This window comes from Dromaius novaehollandiae, chromosome 19 (genome assembly GCF_036370855.1).
Source record: "Dromaius novaehollandiae isolate bDroNov1 chromosome 19, bDroNov1.hap1, whole genome shotgun sequence".
NCBI lineage: Eukaryota > Metazoa > Chordata > Aves > Casuariiformes > Dromaiidae > Dromaius > Dromaius novaehollandiae.
This window is the reverse complement of record NC_088116.1, coordinates 3,357,782-3,381,675: the sequence shown is the minus strand read 5'-3', so window position 1 is coordinate 3,381,675 and position 23,894 is coordinate 3,357,782. Positions and strand designations below refer to the sequence as shown.

The 23,894-nt window shown below is 35.8% G+C and overlaps 1 protein-coding gene across 9 annotated transcripts in view; it reads right to left on the bottom strand.

Moving 5' to 3' along the window:
* Positions 1–23,894, bottom strand: part of BCAS3 (BCAS3 microtubule associated cell migration factor) — a 379,129-nt gene that overhangs the window by 324,021 nt on the left and 31,214 nt on the right. For all 9 annotated transcript variants that reach the window (XM_064523127.1, XM_064523131.1, XM_064523134.1 and 6 more), the window contains one exon: positions 267–374. In XM_064523127.1, the coding sequence (XP_064379197.1) occupies positions 267–374 (108 nt within the window). The remainder of the gene's footprint in view (positions 1–266; positions 375–23,894) is intronic.

The following is a 23,894-nucleotide window of genomic DNA, read 5'->3' as shown; positions in this document are numbered from 1 at the left end:
ATACCACTGATTCCAGCCCACCCTCATGACAATTGAGAGAAGCTTAAATGATTTCATATACAGCTATTCTGAGATTCTCAAGTGAAATTCATTGTAAAAGCATGCTGTCATGTCTCAAACTGAAATGCTACCTGAGAAGTGAAGAACCCAAGCTATGCTTACAGCAAAATTAAAAGAATAAAAACAGTGAATGCAAACACCAGAAATCATGTTACTGAAATTTTACATACTCTAACACAGGAAGGGTATAGATTGAACATCCTTACCTTTTATTGCAATGCAGATCATAAATAGGAGTTTTGAACTGTATGGATTTGACCATCTCTCCTGTTCGTAAAGAGTACAGGTCTACACAACAGTAAGGTGGACTCGTGCTAAAATGCAGAAACATACATATAATTTTAACAACAGATTTCTGTAGTCACAAAATCAACTTTAATCTCCATGTACAGACAAATTGAAAAGGAAAACAAATATAACAAGAGGTAAAAAAAATTAGAGTAGAAAGATTACATTTTGTAATCTTATTTTTAAATTACTGCAGCAGGACAAAGCAAGCCTACCTAGCACATTAAATGAAAAAATTGAGCAATACAACCAGAATGCTGGAGAACAAGGGGTCAAAAGAAGCCTTCTACATTTAGAGAAGGCATGATTACATATTGAATTATGATATTCGCAATGGTCAGGAACCTGTTCTGCACAACCATTAATCAAGCACTTACTTTCCTTTGTACCAAAATAAGAGTTTGGAACGGCAGATCTAACCAGCAAACAAATCATTTGACAAGAACGAAGCTTTAGAGTATATTCTAGTCTTTTAAAAATATGCTTTGGAGAGTAACCATTTTTGTAAAGGGAGTACTTACCACACTACATGCAACAGCTGAATCACAACGATTTATTTGATAAAGACACATCATACAGAATTAACATTATACCTTTGATGAACTTTTTTTTGAACTACAGATCTTTTCAACTGCTTTGTGTCACTTTTATCGTTTTAATATAAATAAAACTCTAAGGCCATTCCTTAACAAAAAGGCATGCTTTCTTTTGAGAGGAAGAAAGTGCTGAGTGCTCTGATAGGGTTGAGGAAGGTAGTGGTGGAAACCATTTTACAAGCTAAGGAGAGCCTTTGATGTGGCAGTTCTTTTCCATAACACCTTTTTCCCCTCCAAGAACACATTAAAATGTTGGCTACTTCTAGGTCAACGAATATGAAGCAGCACAAGTTGCCAGCTGTACAAACATATAGTAAGTATCGGTAAAGGAGGGTTTCCCCTTGCCCATATCTGCTTTATTTTATAGAGTTTAACACAATTCCTGCCACAACACTTGCTTGTCTTTCGGATCAGCTCAAGCTGTTCAAGAATTTTCAGGAAAACTGGAGTACAACTGCCAACTGTTTATCGCAAATGTCTCAGCATAATAAAATGGTTTATACAACATGTACACAGCAGAAAAACAATATACAATAGATGCACAAAAAGACAAGTCAAAGAAATACTATAAAAAATAAGTTGGACATTTTGCCTACAGAAACTCTTCCCAAAATATACACTTTTATAGGCACATACTGAGGCTAATAACTAGAGGGTGCTATTTATTATTTTAAGCACTTCAAAGGCCCTTCAAAAAGCACTTTAAAAGCAGTGAGACTGAAGTCCAGTTACCTTATATTAGCAGCCCATTGCTGATAGAAAATGCAGAAAACCACAGAATGGTCCATCTATAAACTTCTTTTATTATATGTATTTATTACCTAAAGGAAATTATTATTTTCATAGATGGGTACAACAGATTCTTATTTCAGAACAGAAATCACAAAAGCCAATGCAGCTAACATTATATCAGCATATATGGAACTAACAATGGCATCAGTTAAGCCCATGTTGAAGATAACGGTGCCATTTTGACCATTTGACTTGACATTTACACAGCCTCATGACTGATCTTCTCAACACTAAAGATGCTAAGAGTAACAAACTAAAAATACAGCTCAGGCCAAAGCATGCTTTCTCAGAGCAAAAGGGTAGCAGAAATAATCATGATTAAGAACAAGGCAAATCTGATGCCCTCACAGAGAATATTTTAAGCTTCAAGAGCATGCAACTTCTACTACATACCACACCAACAGAGTTAGGGGTAATACTCTTGTCACTCAAATGAGTAATCTGTATGTCACAATTTTATTTTGGCCAACTGTGACAAGAACATTCTACCACTACTTTGGTAAGCATTGCCTAAAAACAAGTAACTTGAATTCCAGTGCTGCTAATATAGTAGCAGTATGGATTGGGTCAAAAGTCCTTGCTCAAATTCAAAGTCCTCCCTCCACACCTCATCTTTCTTTTCACTCCATGGAGCATGGCAGTCTACGATCAGAAAGTGATATGAAAGCTATTTATTTCTCAGATAAATATAAAGTGAAGGTCAAGTGTATTTTAGGAACATCCTAGGACCCAATTAGGAGAAACAAGTGGCAATAGCCAAAAAAAGTCATAGTTGTACTCCTTTCTTGCTCCATAAAGCTTGTGCTCCCAGCTGTGCAGAGACTCAGCACTATCATGAGTCTTCAGACAGCTGAGGACACTTTCCTGGGAAACTCCTGCTTCATGGCTAAGTGCTGCATCCACAAACCATGACACAAAAGGGTGGAAACACAGGCATCTGCTTTTTTTTTTTTTGGCAATCTTTTCGAAGTGGGGGAGGAAAAAAGAAAAAAGTCTCAAGCACCAGAAAAGACTTCTCTTTTTAGCATTTCTCTCTGGTTATTTTAATCCTCTCCCTGTTCAAAGCAATAGTTCTTATGAACCTCGTTAGCTACTGAGTATTATCCATTCATTAGACACAGGAACATTAACTGAATTAGCCTAATTTCAATTCATAAATTCTACTCCAAAAGCTGTGTACCTTAATGAGGAATGATACAAGTTTTTTGTTTTTTTTGTTTTTGTTTTTTTTAATCAGGCCTTAGAAACAACTTGGTAACATGTTCTTTTCGAAAAAAAAAAAAAAATCAAGGAATTTCATTTCATTGTTGAACAGAATACCATACAGCAAAACTTCTCCTGCATTGGAGAAGTGGACTTATTTTCCAAAGATATTATTTTTCAACTCTTCTGAAAGTATGAGCCTTTTGAATGATTTTTCTTTATGCTCCTTTATATCTCCTCAGCTTGCAGATCAATTCTCCCAAGGCAGGAGAATGAGGATTATGGACACAGATGTAAACATTCGTTTCACTGCCATAGCAATTTAAAAAAAAAAAAAAAAATAGTAAGAGTACCCCAATGAGCCAAAGGTACTTGCAACCAGTTATAATAGCTATCCTTGCCTCCCCCATTTGGGTGCAACTATGGCCTACAGCTCAGGCTGTGTGCTCCCGTCCCTTCATCCCACAGGCTCTCACAGGCAATGGATTCTCTGTTGACCAACTTTAGCACACTAAACCAGTGGCAGAAAAGTAACGCTTCCTTTCTTTCTCCTCCAAAGGGAATTCTCCCGCAGGTTAGCTCACCAAAAGGGCTTGGTGAAAGGTCTAACAAACATGAAAGGAAGAAAGAAGTAGAAACATGAAACGTGAATCAGCCAGCAAAAGACGTGGAGTAGGGCTGCAAAAGCTAGAACTGGTTTGCTACCACAGAGTCGCAGCATAGTGCAGCTTTTTCCTACCACTATCATCTCCACTGAACTTTTCATAATTCCCAATCTTCTTCAAACAGGGAATTCTATGAATGTAATGAAAATAAAATATGGAGACTTCTAGTTAAAGAAGAAGCTTTTCTTCTGATAAACTAAAGCACTGAAGGTTCATGTAAGTCATGTTGGTGAGAAAGGCTCTGACCATATTTCGGTGTACCAATGATGGCTACACAAAGGGGAGAGATGAGGACAGGAATGTGAAAATGCTGCTTTTTGCAGTTTGGTCACAACAGTAAGCCTGTCACAAAGAAAATTCCTGCAAATTACTCTCACAGCTTATCAACAAATTTTTGTTATATATCTTGATTATTAAACTAGCTTCTTAAAGCAGAGATACCAACTGAAATTTTAAAGATCATGGGCACAAATTCAACTAACTACTTCAACATGTTGACATTAGTAAATACAAAATATACAATTATACTGAGGCTCTTGTATCTTTTTTCATTTGATTGTTGCAATATGGAGATAGAAGAAAAAATAACAGATGCCTTGTACAGCTGGCACTTGAATACATCTGTGTGTACGCATCATGACAGAACTACCATCTCTTCACAGATTTGTTAGCAAAGAATCACCCAATTTATAAAAGCTCTGTGTAAAGTGTTTGCATACAGACATAAATAAACTGCACAAAACACACACTTTCTATATGAAGAAAAGGAGAAAACTGATAGAACCAACATGAGGCCATAATTTTCTGTGCCTAGAAATATTTTATACTGTATGCTTAGAAGGAAAGTGTTTATTTCCTCCCCTGCTGCCTCTGCCACGTGATGAACATCCCGCCCAAAGAGAAAATAGACATCAATTACAGAATGGTAATTCATCTCAGGATGAAAGCTGCCTGGCCATCGTAGTGCATCCTTATATATTTTGAACTCTCCTTACAAAAAATAGGGCTGGAACCTTTAGCAAATGAGATCAAGGGAAGGATTTCCATCTACCTGACTACTTATTTTGCTTTAGACAAATACAACATAAGCTTGATGAGATACACCACGATGTCACTCAGGAACACCAACAGAACTTACGGTATCATAATACATTTTGGATAGCAATCAAAATGCTAGAAAAACTAGATACAACCTTCGTTAGGGAAAACTACACAGCCATACAATACATTGTTATAGTAAAAATATTTCTTATTGACTGTACTCCTTAGCACAAGCTCTAACTTTCTTTAGCAAATAGTCAACCGATTAGAACTAATAGACAAAGCATTGATGAGTTAAAAATGAATGAAAACTTTAAGAAAAGGTCAAATTAGAAATAAACCTATCGATGAGGTCAAATTAAAAAAAAAAATCACATGCACTGATCTAACATATACAGAAAACTCAAATCTTCACAGACACAACTTTATTAGGAGGGGAAATGAAAGATTAATGAGGCACAGACAATACCACAAGTCAGAGCAATAGAAGCATATTTGTCAGATTTGCATGGAACAAATACTAAAGGCACAAGAAAATCTCTCTGCATTAAATGCCAACGATTCTAGAAGAGATCTGAAAAGCAACTTCTGAGACCAAACTCAGGATCAGCAAACATATCTGACTCCAAGAAAGCTTTTCTGCAGATGGACAAATTCAAAGGCAGACTTCAAAAACAAAGCATCAATTTTTATTAACGTTAGTGTTTAAAACTATCACCTCTTAAAACATGGTATTAAAAGGAGTCTAAGCAATATCAGTATTAAAAATAGGCTGTCAAAGCTTGTAATAAAAACCTGTTCTAAGGATTAGTTGACCTAGTGACTAGGAATTCAGTTGTTATTCCTTGATTTTCTTTAATAAAGAAGATGTACTGTCTGCATTTACCATAAACTATATTTTGTTAGATCACTACAGCGTTCTCTACCCAAAATCTTTCTTTCTGGTAACTGAATTTCATATGATGGAACAAGGGGAAATAGCTTCTTTCCTGCCGCTATGCATAAATTGATCCCTGTCTAAGGTGCCACCCCGCAGTACACTGCGTGTCTTTCTCACCCATTCAAACTGCACCTGAACTGCATTAAATCGAGCTCCATCTTCCTCTAGCTACACAAGGAATTACATTACATCTGCCTTGTGCGGTACTCTTATAAGGCAATTTCTTTCTACATTTACTCAGGACAAATACTGCACACGTACTGTAGAGTACCGATTCTTTTCTTTTTTATAGTTCCTGCATTAAAAAAAATCATTTATTTTTCCATCATGTAATGACCTTCCTAATCTGCAAGACACTTTTGGGGGAAGTGGGGAGTAAGAGAGGTCTGCTGATCAGCATACTTATGACCTGAATGTATGATTAAGTAGTCTTTTATTTAATCACTATTCCAGTTTTTGCACTTTTGGATATTATCTAGCAAGTTATTTAAATAATATTCAACAATATACAGTCTGTGAAGCTATATACATAACAGTATACAGGAGTAGCCAATGAGGAATTTATTAAAAAAATCATAGTATGTCTTTAAAATAGAGGTAAAAATATTAAAACTTATACCAAGATCATACTCAAAAAGTAGAGTGATCTCTTATTAGGCCTAGGTTTAACAATCTGCAGGACTAACACTTACAGAAATATTTACTCTTTTCTAAAATTATTGGATCTTATGTCTCTGATGCTCTACAGAACAGCAAGAAAAATGAAACAAAACCAGAGTACACTTAATTAATTATATACTGGAAAGATTCCTAACCTGAGCCTTAACACTGGAAAGCTGAAGCATGAGATTTGATTATGATCTTCGTAGTAATATTAGCATGTTGATACCACAAAGGCAATTTTGTTCTCCTCAAGGCCCCTGCTTAGATTAATAGATTTTAATACTGGAAGGATCATCTCCTCTTTCTAGGCCATGTACATTCCAGAAGCTTAAAGGTTTTTTGTTGTTTTGTTTTTTAATAACCAAGCAACACAATCTGTTTTAAAGAACTTCAAGCAACGATGAGTCCTCTATCATAAGTTATTCCAACATTTAGATGATCTTATTTTAAGGAAATTACTTATTTCAAAATCAAAATTTGTACACATTCTGCTCTTAACCATCAGCTCTTACGTCTGTGTCAACAACACAAAAAAGCTCATTGCATTCAGTTATCTTTTGCACGTCAGTACGCGCCCAAAACAATCCCTCATCTACAATAAAATGGAAGAGTTAAAATCCTAAGTCTTGTACTGTACAATTTATTTTCCAGCCCTAGAACATATTGGCAGTCCTACTCCAGACTTCCTTCAGTATTGCAATATTCTCATGTTCTTTCTGAAGAACGTACACCAGAATGAAAACTCTGCTCATAGAATTAGTAATTCTCTGTAAAGAAAACAAAATCGTTTCTTGCCCCCTCCTTTTTTTTGAGGAAATCCAAGGATTGCATTAGTTTTTCTGAGAACACCATTGCAGAGAAAACTTACACTAAACTTTCCACTAGCTAGTCCCCTAAAATTCTCTGGCCTTCTGAATCACAGCTTTCTACAATAAAAGCTCGAAAACTGAAGTTTGTAAGTAACTTTGCTACTTTCACTCATGATATTTAACGGATTCATTCAAAAATCAGGAAAAGCAGAGTAAGATTTCTGAGAAAGTGACACTTCCCAAAAATGTGCACATACCAGTAAAACACAAAGCAGCAGAGACGTTTTAAGTGTACCACAAATTGCAAAAAGCATGGAAGCACTTATTTTTAAATAAGAAAAAGCTGTACCAATCTTAGACATATGTTACTAAATCTAATCCCTTAAATACAAGAAAAGAAATTATTTGATATGGCATTAAAATATTTCTGTTAAATACCAAATGATACAAACTTCACTCTTGTATCTTGAAAAGATCAAAACAATACCTAGAGCGTCAATCCCTCATCTTCCAATGCTAGTACTTAAAGACTGCATTTGTCATTTTCCCTTTCACTTCTTTCATTTCAAGGATAGCAGTACTGTTGTTTCCGTAATTCCATAAGACTTCCATGCCTTGAAGAAATGCCTAACTTAAAAACAAGCAATTGACTCGGGAAGAACTGGTTTCTGTCTCCACGTATAACTCAAGCAGGGGTCTGTGAGGGAAGCCGAGGCTTCACAGCGGTCTCTCGGTCCTGATGATTTCAAGTCACTGAGAAAAACTATCAGAATCTTGTTTTTCTATCTGTACAATGCTGTAAAACCGCATCCTCAGATGAAAGTATCTAGCCTTTACTACAGGGTATGGTAATGGATAACCCTTTTCTGCTTACAGACAAGTGTGTATCATCATAATTGACTGCCCTATTATAAATTATAGAAAACAATGTATTTATTAAATAGATATGACGTAACATGGCAGCTTAAGCCAGACAAAGTTATGTTCATTCTGTCTTTAGCAAAAGCAATTCTTACAGAAGTTAAATTTCATTAAAAGGCAAAACTTGTAACTAGATAAGTTATCATATAATTACAAGCTTTGTAACTATTCAAAGAATACTTAATGGTAATAGGACATGAAAATAAACTTATTGCAAAGCAAGTAAATTCTTTTCCTTATTTTTCCAGGTCTATCCTCATGTATAATTATTGTTTGCAAGTGTTTTAAAAGTGTTCTACGGTGTCCTGGTCTATCCTCGTACATGATTTCCTTTCCAAGGGCAGTCAAATATATTTTCATATTCTATTAACTTCTTAGAAATGTAAAGAGCTATGGCAAAAGATATACCTACCTTCAGCAAAAAAGTCTGCAACACTGTATCTTTGGAAGACATGTAAAAACTGTTAACAGAAAGTCAGTTTCCCGCCACTGAACTGCTATGCTGTTCAGTCTCCATACGGATAATTAAGGTAATGATTGAACTTAGTATTAGAAATTCACTGATTTTGAGAGGAGGAAAAAAAAAGATCTCCTCAATATTTATCTCCTATTGCAGAAGATTACAGGCCACAGTTTCCTCCATCGTATCTCTTTGTAAAATAAATAAATAATAAAAAAATCTGCACCTAATCTTCCCCACTGTTTTATCCTTATTCATCAGTTGATGGCTGATAGCTGCTGTCGAGTGTGTTGGACATACACAGGCGTGTGAAGCTGCTCTAATTACCAGCTGTCAAGTGCCGCTTGCGAGTGGCAGGGCCAGCACTCTGCTCCAGGAGATCAAGTGCACCCACTTACCGTAACAACGGAGCCTAATGTACATACTGCACACACGCACCATTCAAGCCCCACAAACAGCATTTAGCACCGCAGCATGAACCCACAAGGCACTTCACAAAAGCAAGAAAACCCTTAATTCAAAAGGCTTATAATCCGAAGTCAGAGCAAAAACAGTACAGGAAGAATACAGGTGGTGGGAAAAAGAGGAGACGGTGATGCATGAATAATGCAGCAAGATGTTTGAGTGCAACAGTGAATCCTGACTAATCACCAGAGAGGACAGCACAACTCCAGTGGGTAATATAGAAGTCGCAAACTTGGGAACAAGAGTTGCCAGCCCAGACACCTTTCAAGTGTTCAAAGCAAAATACCATGGGCCAAATCTTCGGTTACGTTGAACTGTATAGTTCCAGATGTTATTTCTTTTTAAAAGGCATCAAAAGAAGCTTTTAGTTATATGCAGTGTATATAAAGTTTTCCCTTAAATATATTTTAAAATGTTCCAACGTGTCAGTAAGTACGAAATGGTCACATATGAGAAGTTATAGTTAAAAGTTCAATCAGAAAAAGCCTTAATCGGCAAATTCATCTGGAAACTAATATAGTTCCTTTTGTTACAAAAAATTACAAACTACTCTTCTGGTAGCATAATAAGCTGCATCTTTTTTATTTAAAAAGACCAGAATACATAAAAATTATCACCAAAGGAATAAGCTTCTAAAATGTTATCAAAACCATCTACCACACTTTAAAATGTTTTCGATTTAATTTAAAAGGGAAATACAGCCATACCGAAGCACAATTTGTTCCATTTAAAATGGGTTTGTGACCAAATAACTAGTCCCGCTTTGTTGTGTTAACATTATTAATGTTATTAACTAATGTTATTAATTAATATATCCTCATTTATGCCATTAAGAGATAAACATGGAAACAGGAAGGGATAGGAACAAAGCCTTAACATAAAAGAAATGTCCATGTAAAAGCTAGTCAGTTTTTTCCAAATAAATGAAGAAAATAAAAAGAGACTGATGGCTGTAGGCAGATCTACCACTCTATAAATGTTTTGTATCCATTTAAAAATAAATCAGTATAAACATTAATTGTTCCTAAAATTTTACTTAAAATTTATAGATTTATAGATTAAAACAAGCATAATTATGTTTAAAACATTTTCTGCACACAAGAGCATTAATTCTCTCACCAATTAAATATAAAACATAAATCAAGTGTTTATAGATGATGCAATATAGTTATCTAAATTGAGCGCCCACTGCTCTGAACTTCATGCGGAAGCATTTTAAGGATATCTACTCATATAGTTTTAAGGATGCTTTTCTTGTACAATGAATAAAAATGCAGACACCTGGATTCCTGACATCTCTTCCTATATGGACTTACAGACTTAGCCACAGGTGAAGGCAAGCTATTTCTGCTCTACAGGTTGCGCAGTAGCTCTAAACTTACAATTAACTGGATACTGACAGAAACAGACTTCTCCGCTGCAGCTTCTACAAAAATTCTCCTAATTCCTAAAGTTTATCTTCGCTCTGTCAGCAGAAAAGATGAAGCTGAATACTTGTCACGCAGAGCACAAGAAAAAAATTCAGTTACTGAGACAGCTGACAATCCTAAGTTAGATAAATGAAGATCAAAACGTGAACTTGAATCTAGTAAAAAGCAAACCTAAAAAGGGGCAACGTAGATAAATGTTTCCTCACCAGTATCCTCCAGATACCACTGCTGATACAGTGAGGTTACTCAAGCACATACCATAGCTCACTGACAGGCAAAACCCCTGACCACAGGGAGAATGAAAGTTGTTTCCACTCTTGGGGCTGCGTGGGGGAAGTATCTGCAAATACAAGTTTTCTTGGCAATCATGCAACAGATGCCTTGAACCAATGAAGGTCACATTTTTTTCAGTTCTGGATACTTTTGACAACCATTATGTCCATTTTGTTCAATCAAATCAACAGCTCAGCCTTGCTTCCTATCTACAGCCTGGCTGTCAGAAAAACTGCTATGTATCAACAAGCAGAAAGCTTAAGACTAGGTTTAACAACACACTGGTAGAATCATAACAGATACTACAAGGACAGTACCAACAGTTCAAGGAGAACAGCACGCTGGACGTGCAGTCCTCTAGGAAATGGAAATGACTGGCAACTGCCAAGCTCTACCAGCACCTCTACAATGGATTACCATTAAGATTTAATTTCAATCTCTCTCAGATTATGTCCAACATACTCTTCAGTTCAGGCAAAGAAAGGCTTTTCCCGTATTCCCCTCTACCAACAGTGTATAATGTATTCCTACTAGTGTGGTTTCTGCCTGTAACAACATTATTCACACTGGTCATCAGAAGACACTTTATAAACACTTTTTAAACTTAGCCAAAATGCATGAAGTTACATAAAGCCAAACAACAGTCTACAACCTACCTTTATGTACTGCAGCATGTTGTATCATATTGCTTCATTCTGTGACATGTGGCATGCCTGCCACTGAAGTGTAAAATATAGCACAAGCTGGCTTTTCAGCTGTGGCATGCTTTTGCTGAGAGACTGGAGTGTGACACACTTTCCACTTCATTGAGATATACCACATGTTACAAAACATAGCTGTCCCATCATATTTTGAGTTAGTTAATATAGTAAGATAAGCAGCATCCCATGGGATGCTGCTTATCTGCAAGGCTTACTTGACCATAGTTGTCACTGAGGAAAAATACATCTGGAGCTCCACTTTTCAGAACAGAATCAATTTTTCTGGGGTACTCTGGACCAGATTTTCTTCTTGTGTGTAACCAAACAGTCCTTTTATACAGAAGTTATGAACCTACACTTATCAGACACTGGCTATCCTTGATCATTCTACGAATACATGCTTAAGTAGAAAAATTTCTGTAATTTTTAGAGAGCATAAAGTTAAACTACTGATTAGAATACAGTTGCATGGCTGTCATAGTTCTACCAAAGATTAACATGATCAGCATGATCTCTATGACCAGCTGATTAAGCTTACACTGTGATAGATGTGTTTCCAGCAAAAGTTACAGAATGAAATAAATTTAAGGTTTGTCTTGCCCTCCTTTTCCATACTGTCAAATGGAGCAGAATTCACCACTGAAAAAAGTATGTAATTTGCATTGTAATAAATGCCCCACTGATCTTCAAGATCATGCAAGATGGAACAAAAACAAAAATGCATAAGCTTTTTGTACATCAAGAGACAGCCGCATACCACAGTTTAACAAATACAGCGTTTCTGGAAGCACAACACTGAAAGCCAATTGATGCCGAAATCCCTCAGCTGTAGCAAACTTTCACCAAGCAAGCGTAGAACCTAAACAGAGCATTTTATGGAGCCACTTACAACTTTATAACCACAGCGGGTCCTAGATGTTTGAGTTTGCCAATGTGCACAAAACTCCAAATCAATAGGCATCTTTTTTCTTTAGTCTGAGGCCAAATTTATCGAGAGTACAATCTGGTCAATGGCACATTAGAAGTACTCAGAAGATAGCATAGTTAATATAGATTGCTCATGACTAATGCAATATACGTACACTAATTTTGTATATTTGAGTCATTACTTGTTACATTTAGCAAAGCCAGAATTCTACCAAAAGCCAAAAGCAATCTAAACTGAGAGTCAGCAGAACTCATTCTTCTAAAGTGTACTATAAAGCTCCTTCTAAAATACAACCCAAATCTTCACTCAGCTATCAGTGTGTTATTTATTCATGTTCCTCTGCAATCTCTGTGAATGTTTAAAGCTTGCAGCTTGTGCGAGATTGAATACTCAGTAATTGATATTTAAAAGACACTTATCTGCAACTGTTAACACTGTGACGGTGTATTGGGAAGGTCCATACACTTAATTCTGTTGATTCATGTAACAAATTTCTTCGGATTTCAGATTTATTTTTTGTCTGTTCTTTGCCTGAGAAGTCATGGGCTCCAAAAAGCCTACTGGCATCTTCTCATCTCACATGTAATCAAAGGCCAAACTCATTTTAAGACATTGTTTTCAGGTGCTTGTAAATCCACCAAATCCTAATTGCTTATATGCTACTACACAGCTCAGACTATATTTTTTGAAAAGCTTCAAAACAATTCAGTCTCCCTAATTCCTTTTTGGAAACAATTTTTTGCACTCATGATAAAAAAATTCTGGCAATATTCTCTCCAAAAAGCTATCAAAAAGATCTAAAATACATCATAGTGGTATCTTCTGGGGCAGACATATACCTTTTCCTATGCTTATGATAATCTGCCAAAATGCAGTAAGACTAAATCTCTGGAAACACCTCAGTTCTTATACACTCTATAGCAAATTCTATTTTATTTCATGTAAAAGGTGAAAGGATTGTAGATGACTGAATTGGAACAGAAATAGACTTAGATTTTTATGGTTAAGGCACTTAAAGTGCTGTGAATCACAGTTTCTATGAGGCTCTGGTCACATCAGGTAGGCCAAAAGTACCCATTAATTATATGTTCTTATATCTTATTTGATTTACTATATGATTTGACACAGCAGACCCTGATACTCAGAAGTGCTGAATTTTCACTGTAACTGAACTCACTGAAAACTGATTTGAGCATATGAAGTAGTACTTGATAATAATTACTCTGAGCAAGGAACTCCATGAATAGCAGAACCAATGAAGTCTGCATTTCTTCAAATCAGCCTTAAAGTTGAAACTCTATATGAATCTCTTGACATCAAAAAAGAGTTAGCTTATGTTATAGCCTTTACCTCACTGAAGTCACAGATATAACCACCTCCTTTACTGTACTACTTTTCATAAAATTCAGAAGAATTTCATACTTAAATTTGGCTGACATTGTTCAAGAGGAATTACAATCATTAAGGAGGGGCACATAGACATAAGGCACTCTCTCCACAGAGAGAATCACCACATACAGCAGATTCTAAAAGGGGACATGAGGCCCCTCAAATTGCACAGGCAAAACTGATTAAAATTGTTAGTGTTACTGTCTTAATGCCTCATCATAGAATGCGGTAATTTAAATTTGGATTAATAAAAAAATTTTAAAAAGCTTATGAGCAACTATCCAAGAATATGGAAAGAACTCTCCTCCAGGTGATATTCTGAATAAATTTTCTAGCAGAATTGGGAGGAAAAAAAAAAAGATTTGAAGAACATGCCTTACTGCTTTAACACAAAGCAGGAGCCTTTTAAATCTCTATTTTGAATTGCTTAGTACTTAGTAAAAATTTGATGTATTATGCATTTTACATTTTTTCCAAATTTAAAATTTTAGTTACCAAAATATATTCATTCAAGCTGAACAAATTACTGTTGTTATATTTCAAAAACATAATCAAAACTAAAGAAAAGGAATAACTATACCAGAAAAACAGAGAGTTTATGAGTTCCAATTATTGTGTTCTAATGGTATTTTTTACTCACCTTAGAGATGTAAAAAAAATAAATCTAATCTGTATATGAATGTTTGAGCTCAGTAAACTCCCTTGGCTTTTCCTCTGTATATTAAATATTGTTGAAAGAAAAAAAAGAAAAAAAAAGACAAGAAGGACTCTAGAGAGACCGCTGTAAGATACAAAATGGCATGTAGTAACAGAAGCAAAGTTCAACTACTGTCAAGTTGAAGTGAATTACTCAAGTGGCAGCAATTGTGTAATAATATAGATAGAAGGGCTGCAAGTCAATGCAGTTTGTAATTAGCTGGTCAAACTACGAGCATGAAGTGACAACCATTATTTAGGATAAAGCACATAATATTGCAGCATCTTTGTGTTAACTTGAGAACTCGGTATCTGATAGTGTTAGTATCCTCAGAAGACAACTATAAATCATCCTGAAATCTCCAACTATTTTGCAATGTACTTTAAATTCTTCTTACAGCACATAACATAGAAATAGCCCTAAAACATATAAGAAAAGAAAATATAATCCTGAAATGTTCTCTGGGTCTATGTCACATTGATTTATAACAGTTATTTCTAAGACAGACAAAAACACACAGATGCAAACAATTACTCTATTTTTGTAGGCAACAAGTGAGGTGGGTGGTAACTGAGAAATTTTGAAAAATCCTGTCACAATATTCCATTTTTTCTTAAGTAACCCTCATCACACAACAAACGCTCGCCACATCAGAGACTTTCCAGGGCCTGAAGGGCCGCTTTGATTCCAGACCGCTGCAGGCATTAGCGGGGACGTAATTAGGGTAAAAAGTTCAACCACAGTTCCATGTCTAGAGTGCTGCCAGAAATAAATTTCCTCTCATTCACTGGTTTCTACTGTACCCTCCCTGAGAAACATATTGAAAACACATTTATCTTTGTAGAGTTTGTTCCTCTTCTAATTAACTTTATAGCGTTTACAGTATTTAATAATTTAAAGTGGAATTTAAAGTGGCCCTGGAACCAGCAGCTTTGCCTGTAATGGCGTTGTGCATTATCTTTTCCCTGTAGTGCTTCTTTTGACAAGTTACTCAAGTAAGGTATGTGCTACAGCTGGTTTTATCTGGCTATGCATTTAGCAAAAGACTACTTCCTTCCCTCCATCTCCTACCCCTACCATTACACGCATGGGGGGGTGGCACAGGGGACAGCAGTAAGCTGATGCCTCAGCTTAGAAATCTATTCTCCCAAACCCCCACACCACCAGCGCGATAAATCAAAGCTCTAGAAGCTCAAAACTAGCCATAGTTCTCACCATTTGGTCGAAGTTTGACCCCAAGTAATCATTTTCTTCCTTCCAGTTTTGATCCAAGATTAACAGTTCATTACATTGTTCATTCAGACAAACATTTAGTAAACCAGAATATCAGATCTTTCCTACTCTCAATATTTACAAATAGAACCATTATCTTATTCTATTAAGGCTGTATCTCCTGGCATTTTAATCTGCGAGAAATTTTTACAAGATTATTGGTAAACATTACTTGAGCACTACAAACACAGTGGAAGGACATTAATATTAATTACAGAAACAAGTTGCAAGAAAACAATTCTGGGATCTGAAACATGCTTTTTTAGATAAAGAAGGTAGCTAGCTTTAGTACATAATATAATAATCAAATCCAACACCACCTAAAGGAATTTAAACCACCTTATTCAGTGGTTCTGTATCTCTCAGGATCTTAAAACCTACCACACAACCTGTTAAGGCTAAAGTGAATTTTCTACAATAACTAGGGATGATAATATTTTTCATCTGCTAGACCTGAGGGAGATCTTGCAAGCCAGATGATAGGACAGCACACTTGCAGCTAACGATGCTTTACAGTTCTTCAGCAGTACAAATTAGTGCCTTTGGGACTCACTCCCTCAACGAAAAAAACAAACAAGAGAGCTTTACCCAACGTAAAAACTAGGGCAGAACCTTTTAAGAATAAAAATCCTAGAAAGCTCTATCATCTTTCCATCTCTAGGAAAGATAAATACCAGTCATATAGGCTGACAATACAGTAACAGCTCAGCTAACTGGCAGATTTTGAGCTTACTTCAAAAAACCTTCAGAACTGAATACGACAGGGAAACAGCATGCTCTGTCCCTAGGATATACCACTGCCCATAGAATGACACACCAGCATCCACTAACAGCTCTTTACCAAAGGAGCACTGAAGAGATTCAGGGAAGAAGTAGCCATTCAGAGATTATTTCAGAGAAGGGTTTTCTATTGAAGCTAAAGGTTGAATTCTGGAGTTTCTAGCTTCTTTTCTGTTCTGATAGATCACACTGGTTCCATCAACTCAGGCTTGAATCACCTACTGTCAAACAGCATAATACATCAACAAAATGACAAAACCTTGTATTTTTCATGGCACAAAATCTCTGGCTAAATGAATTATCATCAAAACATGCCAAGTTTCAAAGGAGAATGAGACCAGGCAGTAAAGGGAGGAAAAAAAAGGCAAATCAAGAAACAGGAGAAGTTTGATCTAGAAATATCGGTTCCTATACAACCTATTCAACAGAAAAACGCAATCAAGAAGTTTTGTCTTCCAATGAGGAAGGAAAACAAAATTGAACAGTTTGAAAGTTGTCACAAAACAAAAGTGGTGTTGTCTAGGCTCTTCCATTCCTCATACCTACACCCGAGCTGAGACATGAAGCAATGAAGACCTACAGTTTCTAGGAGTTTGCTTTATTTTGAAGGGGAATATGTCAGAAGGCACTAAGAGAGGCAAATATCCCCCAACAGTCTGCACATTGGGTTAAATTAACTTTATTCTCTAGAAAATTAAACTTCTACACTTAAATACTTATATGCAGGATGGTCAAAATAAAAGAAGGCTGAGGAAAAAAATGGACAGAGTTTTGTGGAGTCTTCAATGAAAGACCGCAAATATTTAGCGAACTCCATGAAGTCTACTTTATGGTGTCCAATACAATTGAAAAATCATAACAATCTATCCAATCTCTCTTTTTTTAAAAAAAAATGTGTGGTTTGGAAAAAAAATATGCTGTATTTTATCTTCTTGATTATGAGTGGATACACCCTTCACACATTCTATTGTATGATTCAGGCTCTGGCATAGCCTGGCTAGTCTAAAGCCTAACCACTGTATTTGCAATGGCATTCCAGTAAAAATATTCAGGGAGAGTTACTCAGAGCAGTGTGAGAACTGTGCACAAGAACTTCATTCATCATAGCTAATTTCCTTCTCTTGGGTGATCCTTCCAGACAGTTTTACTGTTTGTCTCTGACAAATCATTTCACAGCCAGCTAATTTTAAACATTAAAAGCCACCGACTGTTAGAACTGGACACTGGATTTTAGCATTCACTATTTAGTTTGCCAAATAAGGAAGAGAATCATATGATTTTAAAATATGAACATGCAATAATATTAATGCTTTAATTGCACTGTTTCTGTTCTTATTGATGTAAATCCTGCTTTCTGCCTGAACTTTAACACTCCCATAAACACATTCTTGAGACAAACTTGCATTAAGGTTAGTGTGTTTCAACCTGCAGTAGCCACATTAATGAAGCATGTTTCCTGAAAATCTGTTCGGACTGATTTGCCTTATAAACTGATGAGCAGGGGGGGGGAAAAAAAAAAAAAAAAAAAAAAAGAAAAAGATGGCTAGCCAATGTTATGTATTTTGTTTGCTCCAACCTACTCCTCCTAATTTAACTTTCCTTTATTTCCTTTCTCCACCTATGATTAAAAAGAAATTGCCTCTTGCTTTCCATGCCCTTAAATGACCTCCATCCAGTTCTTCAAATCATTCAAAATTTTCCATCATTTGAAGTCTTTAAATTAACTTCCTTCTAAAATACATGCTAGAAACCTAACACATGCTATGGCATGCAACATAGCAAACAAGGTCCTTTACCCTCCATAATGAAGAAGGTTAGAAGAGATGGCCTAACGGTCTCAAACTCTAATATATTAAAGGCATATTTTTTTGAACCTTCTATAACTGATCTCCCAACTAACTATACCCACAGAGCTGTCAGATGCATCATACACATCTACACGAGATTCTGGCCCCACATTTTCAGAGGAAAGGACTTTTCTGCATATATATTGGCCTATTTGGGCAAAGGGCAAGCATGCAAAAGTGTTAAATACTTCTTGCAAGGATGGTTTAGAAATCTGTCTCATCTTCAAGAAGTTCTTCAGTAATTCCCCCCCCCCCCCCGAAATCTCCTCCAGAATGATTTCTTATCTGAAACTAAAATACCACCATGAAGAAACATGGTTGTTGGGACAAATCCACTACAAGATTTCTACCTTTTCTGTTTTGCTCCGTTGATAGAAAAGTAAGGGGCAAAATAAAGCATTACAGCACATGAGTAAGGCCACAATTCCATGGCTAACCAGCTTTAGCAGCAAAGCTAAGCAAATAAGGTCCTTCTCTGCCTCTTCCATTCCCACCTTCATGCTACAATTGACTACATTCTCAGCTGCACCTTACAACTTGGTATGGAGATGGTACTGCAAAACCAGATGACTGAAACAACTTATACTACCAAAGGAAAAAAAATGCATTAGTTAATTTGGACATCTGCTTTACAGCACAGTTCTACAACCAGCTGCAGTTACATAGCCCAAGGAGGCAGAAAACAGCCATGCAGAAGCAGCAGTACAAGTGGATGAGGTGAGCATCAATTTTTAATTTGGCTTTGCTGCTAGTTAGGGAATCACAGAACTACAGTCAAAAGCCTACCCTAATGTGAGCACACAGTTGTACTGATGTAGTCTTTTAGCTAGACTGGTATGCATTTTATTGCAAGAAGTTTGTCCCTTAAGTATGACAGGCTGCTAAGCTAATAGAGAAAACAAAAACAAAAGAAAAAAATCTTCAGAGTAGAAATAGAAGACTGAGTAGATGTCATAACAAAAACATGACAAAGTAAGTTCCTGAGTCATCACAACACTTGGCATCAGAGGAAAGGTAGCTAGTAGGGCTTAAAGTATTTAAAGCATTCTGTATTCAGGAGAGTTGGTTTTATATATAAGCAACTGTGGATACTCTGTCCTCACTGCCCTCTTCTCCCTTTCTCTGCAGCTACATGTACTTTTTTTTCCCTCTTGGCATGCCCGCTTGTGTTTTGCTAGCTGTCTTGTTACGTACACCTTCTACTGAAAGGCAGATTTGCATTACTGAGACTGAATCTCTTAAAACTATGTTTTCTTTCTTAATAATCCATGAAAGAAAGCAAAATTATCTTGTTCAATTTCTGCTTACATATCTGCATTAGTTAAAATGAAGCAGTTAGAGAGCTTAAAGATATCTGTACATTTACATTTCAGCTGTATAAAAAGCAAGTTCAATGAATTTCAGACCTGTTCTGTGTATTTGAATGTGTTCTAGAGATCCAGTATGCTCCAAACTGTGGTGTCAACAACCCATACAGGGCACACAGGAGTTTATATTTATATATATGTATTTATATTAAACATAATTGGTCTTATCTAGCTAGTCTTTAAATTCAGTACTTCCCGCCACCACAGACTGGTTCTGCCATGCAGTTTTGTGGCCACCACCTTTGTTTTGTTCATTTTACAGATCACTAATTCTCATGTTTCACAACCTACAAAATTCATTAAAATGAACTGAAAGCCATCAAGTGAGTGAATGGGTGTGTGTGCACACAAAATGATTGTTCATCCTATTACCAAGAACACAATAAGCATGCCTGCACAAAATTCCACAAAGACAAAATTTACACAGATGTTCTTTCCGTTTTGGTTTTCCTTTAATTTGCAAATCTTGTAATCTAAGACTGAAGTTGACTGAATCAACATCTAAACCAGTATAGTAGTATCAGCCAAAAAACACAATCTGTTTCCCATTTGTGTGTCAAGACTGCATCCTTTTTGGGGGCTGAGAAAACTGTTATTTTGAAAAGATTATACAGTGAAACTGTGCTAGACATTTCAGTCATTTTACTGGATGGAAAATTTGACTTTTAAAATGCAAAAACGTATGTATGAAAAGTTAGTTTGAAACTCAGCTACAGGGCAAAAGTTTAGAAAACACAGATTTTTGTCTTCCCTGGTTGCACACTTACTATGGGGAACACAAAGGTTGAGATTAGTTGCAAATGTATTTTTTAAAAGAACTTTTACATAAAGCAGGTGCCAGAAATTAACTTCAAAGCAGCAGTTTCTCTCCACTGCAGCTTAGCACAAAAATAGATTCTCCACTTTAGTTCAAAGAGACTCATTGCAAAAAGACACATTTTTGTCTATTTTTGGCATGAGTCGGGAGTTTTTCATTCTCAAACAACTTCTAACATTTTGCCCCATATAAAACAAGACTCCACAGGAGACATTAAAAAAAATTACTACTTTCCTGTAACAGCAGATGGGTCCTATTGATGCCTGCTGGATTCTGTACCATGGAAGGCCAGAATTCTTGCTGACCAAATTAACAAAATTTAGCTGGACTTCAAACTTCTTCACGGAGGATGGAAGGAGGAGAAAATAAGGACTGAGCCAACAAGCAGGAAGAATTCTTTAACTAAACTTCTCCATGTGATACACCTGTACGTCCATGGGTCTCAGGTTAGCTGGTTAGAGCCACAACCTTGCCCCATGCTGTAAGAAGTGGTTCTTTTTGACTTTAGATTAATTCATAGGGAGGCTAAATTAATTGTTTTCTATTTATAACTCCACATTTGTAGAACACTGATATTTTTGGAAAACAAACTTACCTTATTCCCTATGGATGGTGATTACACTGAGTTTTTTCATTAAAAATATTGGGAACTTCTGAGAATAATCGATTTTGAAGAATATATGAGCTTTGGTTGGTCACCAATCAGTTTTTACTGCTTTGTAAAAAAATCACATTTTCCCTACAGCTGTTAATCAGAGTGCTGTAATACAGTAAGAAACTTATACAGTAGTATGTAGTCAAGAAAGGGATTAGAACAGAACGGGATGCAATTACACTCTGCATACTCAGAACTTCAAAGAAACATCAGTATTGGACCCTGAAGACATGAATAGTTTTCTGAATATCATACTTCTTTCCAAAGCCCTCACACAAGACCAAAGTTATGATTTGCACCAGATCAAGCAACTATTTAAATCGTTTGAAACAACCAAAAAATACACTGGGTATTCTCCAAACAGTAGCAGACCAGTTAATACCACTATAGTGGGTAGATGTAAAAATTTCAGATGCATTGGAAAAAAAAATTTTTTTAAGCAGGTTCTCAACCACAACTCTCACTAAAATTTTAAGATTTCAATGTTGAGATATATTGAACTGAAGGTTAAGACCTTAGTAAAGATTTTCAAAATAATATAAGTTTTATCAGCATAGATTATACAATTATATACACTGAGTTAGGTTACTCTACAAAAAAAGATACAATTCATATGCCATGTTTCCCACAGGTTGATTTCTAAAGTTAGTATGTTGTTAAATCTTTCAGAGAAATATTTATATTTAATATTTTTAGACCAGTCAAAAAACTATAATACAATAAAACATTAGGTGATCTCAGGGTTAAACTATTTTATTTCTAAGTTACCAAAAAGACATTTCATCGCATAAATGACAATGAAACAATGTCATGAGTGAAAAATAAATCCATAGGCAAACTTCTGTTGTTGATTTTAGGCAAATTATTCCACATAAAATACTTTCATATCCATCTGTATTTTATAATGAGGGAAAAAAGTCCTAGCATTGTATGGGAGGCAAAATTATTCATTAATTCTTTTGCATTAAAATACATGCTGTATGAGAAGGCTAGTAAAAAGTACTGAAGTTACTTAATATTAGTGATGTTTTTGAATTAACTCATTAGCACTTGAAAGTTCTTTGCATTCCAGATCAAAGAACATTCTACATTAAAAACAAAAATCTTTCTATCATATTTTCCTCACAGTAATGTATTTCTTTACAGCAAACGGAATACAGAAAAATTTCCTGATGCTAACCACTAATGCAGACTAGTGGTCAGAACCAGGAAATCCCAGCTCCAAACTTGAATGTGTCAATATCTCATTGATATAGTCCCAAAGGATAAAATATTACTAAATGCCATTATGAAATGATAGCACAGTAGATTTATACATAAACTATATTTATCACATTTGTATTACTTTAATAGTTTAGCATCTCTAACATCTATAACTTGCATATGTAATTTTAATAATGAACTTTAAATTGCTCACTTTATGCACTTCAATATATCTGCATGAGTCCTTAAAACCACAAAATATATCAGCACATTGGTAAGTATAATCCCTCATCTATCATGCAGGAATGTGTACACACAGTATTATAGCTTTTTAAAATATGTTTTGTTAAGGTCAAGGTTAGCATGTGATAATCTACAGCAACTCCTAAACTGTAATGCATGCATTAATAACCTGTTGAGGTGTTACTATAAGTCAGGTGTAAGATATATTTATTCCTCACCTTCTAACCAAAAAGTCAGTAATTTTAAGGCACTTTTGAGAAGAGCTACTGAAATGGATTCTGTATGAATGATTGCAGAGGAAAAGCTGCTTTAAATTAGAATATTGCCTCCAGATACAGCAGAGTCCAAAAATACTCTTCAATAATAAGTCGCAGTGCCAGTGACCAACTTTTCCAAAACATAAACCATACCCCTTATTCACTGATAACAAAGCAGCATAACAAAAACTTTTGGAAATGTCAAAACTGTCAGGAATATTCCAGGAAAAGAGTAAGGACAGCTGCAAAATTCTAGTGGAGGATCAAGGAAAGAGTGAATGTGAAGAACATGCTGAAGGAAAGACCAAGTGATGGTCAAGGCTGAAGTCACAACCCCACCTCTTCCCTCCACCCCTCTATCTTTAGACAGAATCATTGCCCAAAGCAGTAGGCTGACCTTAGAAGGTAACCAGGGTCAAATTTGAACGAGAAAAAGCCAGAGGACTGGTGGAAGTAGCAGAAGCATTTCAGGTAGTGACACTTTTCTCCTCTAAAAAAGAAACTACATCTTGCAAAGATAGGAACATTGGCCCCATTGTCATAACCATGTCCAATCTCATTCAGTTTATATTAAAGACAGACAACATAGTCTAACGTATCAGCATAATAAATAGTGTTGGAAGACTTGGATTTCACTTATGGGTCTGCTTTGGACTAGCTGCCTTTGAGAATCAGTCTTTTAGACATTCAAGTTACGTAAAGTTTTGTTAAATGCAAAATATTTCAGTGTCGGTGCTATTTCATTTCATTGATTATTTTACCTGCCATTTCAATAGACAGAACAGTCCTCCTATTTCCTATACTGCACAGTTTCATTAGTGTGTTGACAGCTGCAGTATTTCATGCCATAGCCAACCTAATCTCCAAAGTAGGTGAGGAGATGACTATAGAGAAAATATCAAGTGCTTTGGAATAAATGCTCTAGAATAACTGTAGTATTTTCTTCAGCTATATGATGAAATTACATTTCTATCTGTCCACAACCATTAAAGATATACAGGAAATGATGTTAAGCACAAAACTACAAGTTAGGAACAGAACTAAACCTGTGGCTCTGATTCAGAGGCCATTCATGACAGCTATTTTGACATTGTGCACAAATGCTGCTTCAAGGTATAACAATCCTTGGAGA